General features: G+C 42.8%; 1 protein-coding gene across 2 annotated transcripts in view; it reads right to left on the reverse strand.

Annotated features, from left to right (window-relative positions):
* Window positions 1–12,663, reverse strand: part of LOC144510104 (golgin subfamily A member 7-like) — a 34,815-nt gene that overhangs the window by 10,260 nt on the left and 11,892 nt on the right. For both annotated transcript variants that reach the window (XM_078239379.1, XM_078239378.1), the window contains exons 2-4: window positions 12,306–12,431; window positions 9,873–10,025; window positions 6,109–6,210 (exon numbers count right to left, since the gene is read on the reverse strand). In XM_078239379.1, coding sequence (XP_078095505.1) covers window positions 6,109–6,210; window positions 9,873–10,025; window positions 12,306–12,431 — 381 coding nt within the window. The remainder of the gene's footprint in view (window positions 1–6,108; window positions 6,211–9,872; window positions 10,026–12,305; window positions 12,432–12,663) is intronic.

The raw sequence follows: 12,663 nt of genomic DNA on the forward strand, positions 1-12,663 counted from the left end.
CAAACAGACTGGGTCTCTGAAGAGATGGGCTTTGGAGGATAGCCATTATAAAATAAAGGATAAGGTGCACAGGGTTTTGATGCTGTAGATCTGGGGCTGGTCCCAGTAGATTTGTGGAGATTTTCACCAACAGAGCTGAACCAATTCTTCTTGTCTCAGCTTTGCAGGTTTCCAAATACAGACATAGAAATGAAGCAGTGGAGAAGCAAAGGAATATTCAGATGAGGATTGTCTGGCTGCAGTTTTATAACCACATACAGGATTTTGGACAAGGCAGCGAGAAAGCGAGTTAAGGCAGCCTTCCTTCTCAGCTTCTTCCCCAAATCGAAATTCAAAACAGGTTCAAAACTTAAAGATCCTCTATCAGGTGATTTCCAGTAAATCACTAGTCTTTGCCTTTAAACCAGTTCTTTTCCATTAAAATAATTGTAGTTAAACAAACAAATAACTGTGGAGGGAGAAACAAACGTTTCAGGTTCAGAAAGTCAATCGGAAGGAGCTGTACTTTTTGCATGATCTCCAACAGCTGTTATGATTCAAGGAAAGTTGGAAACTGGATACCTGGGGTGCAGAATTCTCCCCTTTTTATATGGAGTACACCAATTGCCATCATCAATAAAAATCAGTCTACTGTGTTCTTCTTTCCAATTACGCAGCTTTTCTGCTGGTCTCCTCATATTCCTCTTGTACTGCTTGCCATACACGCCCATAACTCAAAACACACTACGTGAAAGAAACCATGAAATTGCTGTGGTATTTTAGTCAAATATTAAATAAGTACAATGTGTTGAATGTGTCCCAAGCATCAATCAGTCCGTGTGAACATCTGTGTGACACACACGCAAACACAACACCCTTTCACTTTCCAACAGCACAAGTCAGTCATGTGAATCTGAACCACAAGATGATCCAATTGCTTCAGTCACTTCCCCAACCATGCCGAATTCATGGTCCAAGAAAATTAAAATTAAGATCCCTGTAGTTGCAGGCACATTGCCACAAGTAATTGGAATATCGCGCCAAGATCAGCAGGGGTTGCAGAGGTAACTAACCATACTAAATGCGGCAAGTCAATTCCACTGGCAACATTTGAAACCATTTGCAAAAATCTGCCATTTATTAAAACAATTAATCTGTATTCTCAGGGGGTAAGCGCATTGCACGATTCGCACATTCCTGAACGAGGGAGATTTGGAAAGATCCAACAAGCCATTTAGATGGCCGATCGTAATAGAGGCTTCACAACAACAGGGAGATGAGATTCCAAGTGAATGCACACGGACATTCTGAAGACAGGATCAGGCTTGGCAGCAATGCCTTCCACTGCTCCATTTCTATGCCTGCATTTGGAAACGTGCAAAGCTGATGCACACATGACAAAATGAAAATGGTTACTTGGCAGAAGCCCTGCTGGGTCGATGCCGAGAAGTACCAGAGCTTAAGTCACTATCTTCAGAAAAGGAAGTTGGTTGAAGTGGGGAGGAGAGCGGGGTGCTGAGAAAGAAGGCAGAGTGTGATGTACCAAGATTTTTTTCTAAAAAGCAACGGGGAAGTTTTAGTGCGCAAAAGAACTTGCAGCTCAAGGAGTCAGTCAGTAGAGCCATCGGCCATCCTGACCCTGAACCCTGGAGCTCTTTCCCATAAGATATAGATGCAGAATAGGCCATTCAGCCCATCGAATGTGCTGTAGTTTGCTGTCTGCTGCCATCACCGTACTCCCACTTGAAAACATAAAACATTTCTTCAATCATTCCATTGGTCTCCCCTAATTTCCCTCCAATTTCTGATTTGCTTGTGCAAATACAAAAAGCAAATACTTTCCAACTAAAGAATTTTTTAAAAAAGCTTATTTGCTGTAATATTCTCAGATTAAGTAACTTCAGGATGTTAATAAGTGCAAGGGTTATAATTTTTTTTCAAAGGGCAGAAGTCACACTGCTGGTCCCCCAAGAACTCAACAGTAATTTTTTTTTTTTAAATCACAAAAGATGAGTATTTTCATCCTGTTGCTTGTTCTTGATACTAAGTGACGTGAATGGCACAATGCACCTGAGGCAGAATGACGTTTTAATCTTGATCATCAAAAAGAACCGAACTATACAATTGTTTTACTGTCTTCACTGGAGTGGTAGATGTTTTAGCAGCATTTTTAAAAATATATTTAAATTTGTGGTGAGCGATTGCACAACTATTCCCAAATCATGGGCGAGTGGGGAGGGTCTTAACTTCTTCCACATCATTTAAAGGCCATCCTGTCACTGTACAATATCGTAATCTATACACAGTCCAAGAGCCCAGATAGCCAGGGATCCAAGGATGCACCACCATCCGTGAAACATCACGAGTGGCTACTCTTTCAATGAGCAACCGTCAACAATGCTGACAGCTCCTTTAGAGAAGCAATACATATCCATGGCAAATCAAGCACCATGGGGGAGTTTACCACAAAACTTCCATTTTAATCAACAATGACTACTTGTTGATATCATCAAATACAGGAGACCAGCTGAGATCTTTGACATTAAATTATCACATGACTATGTCGAAAGATGGATTTGAAAGCCTGTCATGTAGATGTAGGCTTACATTCTGATAAGTGGAGTCACTACAGTCAACTGTGCTTTGGAATTAACTTATAAAAGCAGGGCACCGTAGAATGATAATTGGGAGTGCAGCGAAGGTTTACCAGGCTGATTCCTGGAATGGCAGGTCCGTCATATGAGGAGAAACTAAGTCGGTTAGGACTGTATTCATCTGAGTTTAGAAGAGAGAGAGGGGAGCTCATAGAAACTTATAAAAATCTAACGGGGTGAGACAGGGTAGATTCAGAAACAATGTTCCCAATGGCGGGGGAGTCATAGTTTGAGGATAAGGGGTAAACCTTTTAGGACTGAGGTGAGGAGAAATTTCTTCACCCAGAGAGTGGTGAATGTGTGGAGTTCACTATCAAAGAAAGTAACTGAGGCCAAAATGTTGCCCGATTTCAAGAAGAAATTAGATATAGCTTTTGGGGCGAAAGGGATCAAGGGTTATGTAAGGGAAGGGGGGGGGGGGGGGGGAATCAGGATATTGAATTCGATGATCAGCCATGATCAAAATGAATGGCGGAGCAGGCTCATAGGGTCGAATGGCCTTTGATTTTCTATGCAACTCCCAATGCCACCTAGGGTTGAACCCCAACAGGGAGCCAATACTTGCAACACCACACAATTGGATAAATTCCACCTGTCATTACATTAAGTAAAAATAAATTCAGTGTAAATATTGCACTTTTTTTTTAAAAACCAAGGCGGATCTTTTTTTCCACCCAATTGACCAGAAGGAATTTCACCACTCCAGTGACCAAACCAACCGAGAGCTCAGACAGCATTTTCTGACCACTTGTCAAAGCAAGATTACTCGCCAGTCAAGCAGGTGGCCTCGGACAGAGTTTGAGCTTATAAATGGGTCATTATGTTCAGGCATATTGAAAGGAATTTGATACTTTATTATTTAAAAGGCTGCCAGGGAAGTAATCTACTTTTGATTCTCCAATTAACGTTACACAGGACTTCGAGAAAATGGAGCAGCCTGAAAGTTTCACATATAATTCCTTCAGTAGATGCCAAAGTTTTTACAGCAGTGCCTTGTCACTTCAATGAACTTCCCGAATACTAGATGAAGCAGCCTCTTTTCAGAGCTGCACATTCTTGCTTGATATCTAGACGAAGAGTTTTCTGCAAGGTGAGCTTACTGAGTAAAAATAAAGCAAACTCCGAAGTATTTTCTTGAAAGTAGGTAAAAGGATAATACAAACAGAACAGATCAACACCAGAGATTTGAGCAGATACAATGACTGAAAGCAAATATAAATCAAGGATGATGCCTGCAATGGCCAAACTTAACCTCATCCTACTGCAATCCTATCTCAAAGAAAGGCTTGATATTTTCAACATCCTAATCAGCAGTCATAGGGTCAGAGGTTTACAGCATGGAAACAGGCCTTCGGACCAACTTGTCCATGCCGCCTTTTTATTTAACCACTAAGCTAGTCCCAATTGCCCACGTTTGGCCCACATCCCCCTATACCCAGTCTCCCAAACTCATCAAGAATGCAGGTGCTATCCTAATCTGTATTTAAGTCCCATACACCGAACTCATCCTCACAAACCTCTTGAACCCTTCGCCATACACCATAATTCTTCTCAAATTCACTGCCCGCTCTCTATCCAGCCACTTGCTCAAAAAGCCTCGTTTTATTTTCATGACTTTGTGCCTGCCATCTACACCCCCAAACATTTCCATATTAGTTCGGATCGTAGAATCCCTACAGTGCAGGAGGCGGCCATTCAGCCCATCGAGTCTGCACCGACAACTATCCCAACCAGGCCCTATCCCCATGACCCCATATATTTATCCCACTAATCCTTCTGAGGTACGCATCCCAGGACACTAAGGGGCAATTTAGCATGGCCAATCAACCTAACCCGCACATTTTTGGACTGAGGGAGGAAACTGGAGCACCTGGAGGAAACCCACACAGACACGGGGAGAATGTGCGAACACCACACAGACAATGACCCAAGCCAGGAATCAAACCCAGGTCCTCGGAGCTGCGAGGCAGCAGTGCTAACCACTGTGCCGCCCATGTCTTGTTTGATTTGGACGCTACTTACATTCAACTATTCCTTATTTCTGTTTTAATTATTGCTGGCAGGACATTCAGCTGCCACAACCCGGCACTTGAGAATCCTGTTTACATTGCAACTTTCATCTGCACATTAACAAATCTCATGATCTTCTACTTGAGCTGTTATCGACAACGGTGCAAATTAACTTTACTCATTTCCTGCTCATTGTCCTCAGATACCTTGCAAAGCACCTCATTATGTTTAACACATGAAAGGCACTGCAGTCACTTTTATATCACTTTACACAAAGGATGCATTGAGAGTTAATTAAGAATTCTCCAAAACCTTTAAACTGCAGTTAATAGGCACAGGAGGTCCAGGACAGGGAAAGAAGAAAGCACCTTAAAAAAAATGGTGGAGGCAATGCGACTCCTCAAATCTGCTCCACCATTCAATAAGATTCTAACTAAACTTCTACCTTTCCCACTCTAACCCATCAGTGCCCACAAATCTACCAACCTCAGTCTTGGAAATACTCAGAGCTCTGTGGTAGAGAATTCCAAAATTTCTCAACCCTCCGCATGAAGAAATTTCTCCTTATCTCAACCCAAAATTCAAACTCTTACCCTAAGACAAAGATCCCTTGTTTTAGGTCCACCTATGCCAGGGGGAAACAGCTCACTAAGAGGAAGTGACAATGCGGTGGGTCCAGCAGGAGGCTGCCTAACTGTCCTCTGCAGCTAATGAAACGGGTGATGTACGAGGTTGGGTAAAAGAGCAGCAGATAAGTGTATATTGGATGGCCAGAATGTGAGTAACGTCTCAAATCTAGTTTCCCGCTCCAAAAACAGAGGCTCCTTGCATTATTTCAGGAGATTCATAGAATCATTGGATCCATAGTGTAGAAGGAGGTCATCCGGCCTTTCAAGTCTGCACCAACTCCCCAAATGAACATCTTACCCAGACTCAGCCACACCTGCCTCCATAACCCCACACATTTACCAGGGCTAATTCCCCTAACCGACACATCTTTCGACACTAAGGGGAAATTTGGCATGGCCAATCCACCCAACTTGCACATTGTTGGACTGTGGGAGGAAACCAGAGAACCCGGAGGAAACCCACGCAGACATGGGAAGAATGTGCACACTCCACACAGTCACCCAAGGTCCCTGGCACTGCGAGGCAGCAGTGCTAACCACTGCGAGGCAGCAGTGCTAACCACTGCGCCATCATGCCGCCCCTAATTCTAGAGATTATTTTTTAAAATAAACTTAAACCTTGTCAATTGCATGTAAAAGAGGGAGTGCTTTTGTCAAAGTTTAAATCAGGATAGGAAATGCAATAGTTTTGTACTTAAAACATGCTGAGTACACCATCATAACATTAGGAAGCCTCCTTATAATATAGCTATGTAAGAAAGATTAATATTCAGAATAGGCGAGTAGATGGATTACGAAACAGCAGGTGTGGAACAGTAAAAATCAGAAAAGGATACAACTCTCAATCCTCTTTCAATTGGATCGACTATGATGAGGCCTCGCGGTGCGTACATCTTCTCATTCTGTTCCTGGATATATTTGGCGATCTTTTTCAACACCTGTAGCCAAAAATAAAAAGCTTCAATAACACAGGAAATAAATTTTAAAAATCAATTTGATGTGGATCTGTTTAAATATCACTTACTACAGAAGACTGCCAGTGCATAATTTTGCAACCACCTACACTTTTTAGTGGTAGTGAGCATGTTGTGGGTTTAAGATGAATATCAGAAGAGGTATGCTAGATACAAAAGTCTGAGGTCAAGTACCAACCAACTCAAGAACAGCCTGCTGCCAACAGATTTCTGAATGAACCTACCATATATTAAGCTGATTTTTCTCTGCACCCAAGCTATGACTGTAACACTATATTCTACACCCTCTCCTTCCTTCTCCCCTATGTACTCTATGAACAGTATGTCTTGTCTGTATGACAGGTTTGTCCTATAAAGAGAGACCAAGTCGATTAGGATTATATTCATTGGAGTTTAGAAAAGTGAGAGGGGATCTCATAGAAACTTACAAAATTCTAACAGGGTTAGACAGGGTAGATTCAGAAAGAATGTTCCTGATGGTGGGAGCGTCCAGAACTAGGGGTCATAGTTTGAAGATAAAGGGGTAAACCTTTTAGGACTGAGATGAGGAGAAATTTCTTTACCCAGAGAGTGGAGAGTCTGTAGAATTCACTACCACAGAAAGCAGTTGAGGCCAAAATGTTAAGTGATTTCAAGAATAAATTAGATACAGCTTTTGGGACGAAAGTGATCAAGGGATTGGGGGGAGGGGGGGGGGGGGGGGGGGGAAGGAGGCAGGATGAGGGTATTGAATTCAATGATCAGCCTTGATCAAAATGAATGGTGGAACAGGCTCAAAGGGCCGAATGGCCTACTCCTGCTTCTAGTTTCTATGTATGAAACAATATTTTTCACTGTATCCCAATATATGTGACAATAATAAATCAAAATCAGATCTCGCATTCTTCGGAATCAGGAGAAATAAAGAGCTGTGATCAGGTTATTGGCCCATTCTCTCCACCACAGAAGAGTATCATGTTCAGGGAAGTGGAATAGAGGAGAGTGGGAGAAAGTAAAAGACTGAATTTAAATCCAGGACACATTCTTGTCCAGTCATTTGCTTTAAAAAAGTTGTATTTTCTTCAGTGGTCCAGTTTGCTCTTCAAGCACAAAATACAATGGGCTCCACAACTCATCACCTGCATCTATTCTTACAGATGGTGGGGGGTTTGTTTGCGAATGTGAGGGGTGCAGAAGGAGGTTTCTTTAAATGCAAGGACGAAGCATGCCTCTGCCAGCATGTAATGCGTATTATCTACTCGTCAATGCTGCTGTAGGTTACTCTGGCAATGAATGACAGAGAGGCAGCCAAATTGCAGTCTCGAGTGACTTCAACCCCGCTATTCTCCATATCAACGACAGGCCAAAACTGAAATGGTAGAAGCCAGATCATTTTTCAAAATCAATAATTTGTGGCAGATATTTTCACCGGGTAGATTATGTGGCCAGTACTCTCATACCTGTTTATAAAAGGGAGTCTTCATAGCCTAATTAGCTCATGCATACTATTTCAGGTCACAAAACAATCACAGTCAGTCAGATTTAATCCTGGTCAGTCAGTCCCTGCAGTATGAATTCAAGTTTCCATCACATAATCTGTGGACGATGGACAATTTCCACATTTTTAGCAAGGGAATTTTTTTTTTCTCGAAAGAGCTTCCATTATAAAGGCCAAGTGTCAGAAAGGCTTCAAGTGACTAATGTAACATTCTCCCGAGAAAAGAAAACGATGTCTGGGAGCCATCCAAAACTTACATTATAGGCAGGAGATGAGCAGCAAGGCAGCCAGTATGTGAAACAATTTTCACAGCTTAAAAAAAATGACTGATTCTTTTCTTCTTTGCCTACTTGAGAACAGCAATGTGAAATGACTTCATTCAGGTCATGGACCACAGGCTTTGCACAGAAGCAGGGACAGAAGTTTGGGAACATGTTGCCCACCCACCCTATATTAATGTCTACACAAGACAAAGTTAACATTGCAGAATACTGCACTAACAACGCAGAGTATGCCACCACAAGGCTCTGCAAACGAGAAGTGGCAGAAAACACAAATGCTGAAAATAAGTTTATTCATTAGTGTCACAAGTAGGCTTACATTAACACTGCAATGAAGTTACTGTGAAAATCCCCTAGTTGCCACACTCTGGTGTCTGTTCGGGCACACAGAGGGAGAATTTGGCATGGTCAATGCACTTAACCAGCACGTCTTTCAGTCTGTGGAATAAAACCAGCGCACCTGGAGGAAACCCATGCAGATACGGGGAGAACCTGTGGACTCCGCTCAGACAGTTACCCGAGCCGGGAATTGAACCTGGGTCCCTGGCGCTGTGAGGTAGCAGTGCTAACCACTGTGCCATCCCAATGTGGTACAAAATGAGAAAATATTCAGCAGGTTAGTCAGAATCTGCAGAGGCGAGATTGGCTGATAGCTCTCCTCCACCCGCAAACACAAGCTGCTTTTTTCGCCTCTTGCTTATCAACACATTCATATTTCAAGTCTTTTCAGTTTTATTTTCACAACAAAATGGAGCTGAGTTTCCAGTGGTCCAATTTTATGAAGGATATGAATGAGCAATATTACAGAACAACCTGCAAGAAAGCCACTCAGTTTTGGAGAAAACAAACCTGATAGATTGGAGTTGAGAGGGTTGGCTTTTGAGGAGAGACTGAGTAGACTGGGACTATATTCATTGGAATTCAGAAGAATGAGGCGGGGGGGGGGGGCTTATAGAAACATAAAAGATTATGAAGTGAATAGATAAGGTAGATCCAGGGGGGTTGTTTCCAGTGGCAGATGAAACTAGAACTTGGGGGCATGGCTTCAAAATAAAGGGGAGCAGATTTAGGACTAAATCGAGGAAGAACTTCACCCAAAGGGTTGAGAATCTGTGGAATTCCCTGCCCAGAGAAGCAGTTGAGGCCACCTCGTTGAATGTTTTTAAAGGCAAAGATGGAAAGATTTTTGAACAGTAAAGGAATTAAGGGTTATGGTGAGCGGGCGGGTAAGTGGAGCTGAGTCCACGAAAAGATCAGCCATGATCTTATTGAATGGCGGAGCAGGCTCAAGGGGCCAGCTGGCCTACTCCTGCTCCTAGTTCTTGTGTTCTTAGATCAGGTTTCACACTGTGCTCTGACTCACTGCTTACTCAAAGAAACCACAGACATCATTGTAACATTTTTAACATAACATTTCCAGAAACAAATACTGCTGCAATGAGTCTGGCCATGATCAATAATTTATAATCTGACCCTACACCCTGCACAACCAATGCCATATGGCCAACAGACTTGACGAACACATGGGTTGGCCTAATTTTAGAACATTTTGATGAATATATCAACAGAAATTAAATTGCATGCTGCCAGAGCAGTTATATGTGTAACAATCTTACCAACAAATCAAAGAACTGGATTCCAATTTCTGGAATTATTAAACTCACTCTCCCACCTCCACACTGTGTATTGAAAATGTCAACGACCCTTAATATGATTTGCAAACATTGCGGATGGTTAGGTGGGAAAGGTTCAGGGTTACAACTATCCTATTGCCATTCCAATTGCAGGAGCAACAAAAGTACAGTATTTGGCTTGGAGCAGTCCTATCCATTGACGTAACTTGATAGCCGCACTGAAAACCTACTCACCTTCTCATAATGGGTCTCCATGCACAAGAAAATGGTGTAGGCAGTCAAGCATGCCAAGCAACCCTCCACATAGGACTGTCCCCCAACCTTCTCGGCCTCCGCATAAAGGTTGTTTAGTACCCTGATGGTTTCTTCGAACTGCTGCCTGTCAATCTGCGGAGAGTACAGTATTCACACAGGGGTCATAAGGAATACAAAAAGGCACCTTTCATTCAAGCTCCACTCCCAAACAAACAGGCTATTGTTCACTGGAAACTAACTAAACTTAAGCTCACCAGGTTTTTTTGCCTCAAACTTACCTCCCAAGTATAAACACAACTACAAGTGGCCGTGGGGGGTAGGTATCCACTAAAGTCCTGATGTAGAAAATAACCAAGAAAATCAAAACCAGTCATGTTGCCCGATTACCTCCCTGGCTTTTATTTTTGAAATGTAGTCCGGGAAGCTTCATAGAGGGGGAGGGGGGGGGAAATCCCTAACTAGTTCAACAGTTTGCAGTCACCAGCCTGGGCAAAAGTTCACATTGTGGAATATTCCATAACTGTAACCAGGGAGCCAAGATTAGGCAGCCACAGAAGGGAGAAGCACACAAAAGACGACCTACATATGTGTGAACAGAATTGCTAACTGATCGTGCTTCCACATCAAAGCCTGTGCTTAGAATAGTCAGTACTAAAGATTGTGGCAGAACCATCATGTTGTGGCTAGTGAATAAAAGGTTTGCCACAGCACCAAATGCTGCCATTTGGCGTCATCATCAGTCAAAAGCAGCTCACAATAAGCTAAATGATCTCTCCCACCTAGCAGCGAGGACAAAAGCAAATTACTGCGGATGCTGGAATCTGAAACCAAAGGAAAAAATGCTGGAAAATCTTAGCAGGTCTGGCAGCATCTGAGAGGAGAGAAAAGAGCTAATGTTTCGAGTCCTGATGACCCTTTGACAGATCTGTTGAGATTTTCCAGCATTTTCTCTTCTGGTCGCAGAGAGGTCAGCTGACTGGAGTTTCCCCCAAATGACACTTCAGCCAGCTTGCGAGAAACATCTCCATTCGCACCCAGGTCCAAGGACTGGCTGAAAAAACAAAGTCAAATGACTGCAAATGTGAGAAATCCGAATTAAAAACAGTAAGTGCTGGAGATACTCAGCAGGAGTTCTGATGAAAGACCTGAAACACTAACTCTCTCCACAGATGCTGCCAGGCCTGCTGAGTTTTTCGCAGCATTTTCTGTTTTTGCAACTGACTGAGAAGGTAAGGGAAAAGTTTAAAGTAAAGTTTATTAGTCCCAAGTAAGGCTTACATTAATACTGCAATGAAGTTACTGTGAAATTCCCCAAGTCGCCACACTCCGGCGTCTGTTCGGGTCAATCCACCAAACCAGCGTGTCTTTCGGACTATGGGAGGAAACCGGAGCACCCGGAGGAAACCCACGCAGACACAGGGGAGAACGTGTAAACTCTACACAGACAGTGACCCAAGCCAGGAATCGAACCTGGGTTCCCTGGCACTGTGAGACAACAGTGCTAACCACTGTGCCACCCTGCCACCCATGGAACTATGGAGATGAGTGGGGCAGTGCAGGCAAAGCTGTCAACCATGAGTCTTAGCTGTTAATATCAAAGTCAAGTTATGCACAAGGCTGAAGGGTCAGCAACCCGCTCGCTCGAGTGGATGGACAAGATTCATTCGGTCACCTTAAACCAGCAGGGTCAATCCACAAGAAAATTTCCTGTAACAGATGTGGTCAGCTTAAATGGCTTATTACTGTAGTAAACTTCCAGTAATCAAGGACCACTCAACTGAAAGACAACAGCCCTTTAAATGAATAATCTGTCGCATTTGTCAGCTGTACCACATTTATAGTTACATTGGTTGCATGGACCCTGCCAAAGCTCATATTGAGCAGTGATAGCAAGACAATTCAAAGCCAAATCCATTGTAACTGTGTATTTCTGAGGGGAGAAGCAAACATGTTTGGAGCCACTCAAGACAAACCATACATAGCAGATTAAAAGACCAAAAAAAAAGTGTCCACTCCTGGTGATTCAGCACATTCTACTATCCATCTTTCTGCTAAATTAAGATGGTTTTCAGCCCGTGCACACAGCAGGCATCAAGGAGCAAAACATTTAGTCCAAAGAAAAAAAGTGAGGAACTTGAAAGAGACATCTCAGTCACAACTGATTTGGGTGCCAGAGAAGACAGACTAAGAGAGAAATATTGAGGCAGAATCAAGAACATGAGCTTGCAGGACAAGTTGGCAGGAAGCACAGCTACAACACACGATGTAAAAGAACGAAAGAGACAGCAGAGAAATAAGACGATGAAAGCAAAGGTTGATACATTAACAGGTGCAGCATTTAATGTGGCAAGTGGCTTTAACCTATTCCTAAACATTGCTCTGTTATCAAACAACACTCTCATTCCATCTTACCCTGGTCTCCAACTCAGAAGGGAATTTCGTCTGAAACTGGCACACAGTCCCACTGGAGTAGTCTCTCTGTATGAAGACTTTGGATGCCAATGCTGTGTTCTGCCTCAGGTCTTGCAAGCAATGTGTCTACAAAAGCAGCAAACATCAAAAGAAAACTCCAAATATTAGTCACATCAAAAATATCACAAGTTACTGACAACAATTTCACAGCGCTTCAGCAAAAGAAGTGATTATAATGCCGGGTATCGTTATCGATAATATATTTCAGGAACAGAGATAAGGATGATCTTTCTCCAGCACCAAACAGATACCCAGAACTTCGCAAGTGTGACTGGAGATGGGGATGGCAGTAAAGTGT

Source organism: Mustelus asterias, chromosome 22 (assembly GCF_964213995.1).
Source record: "Mustelus asterias chromosome 22, sMusAst1.hap1.1, whole genome shotgun sequence".
NCBI lineage: Eukaryota > Metazoa > Chordata > Chondrichthyes > Carcharhiniformes > Triakidae > Mustelus > Mustelus asterias.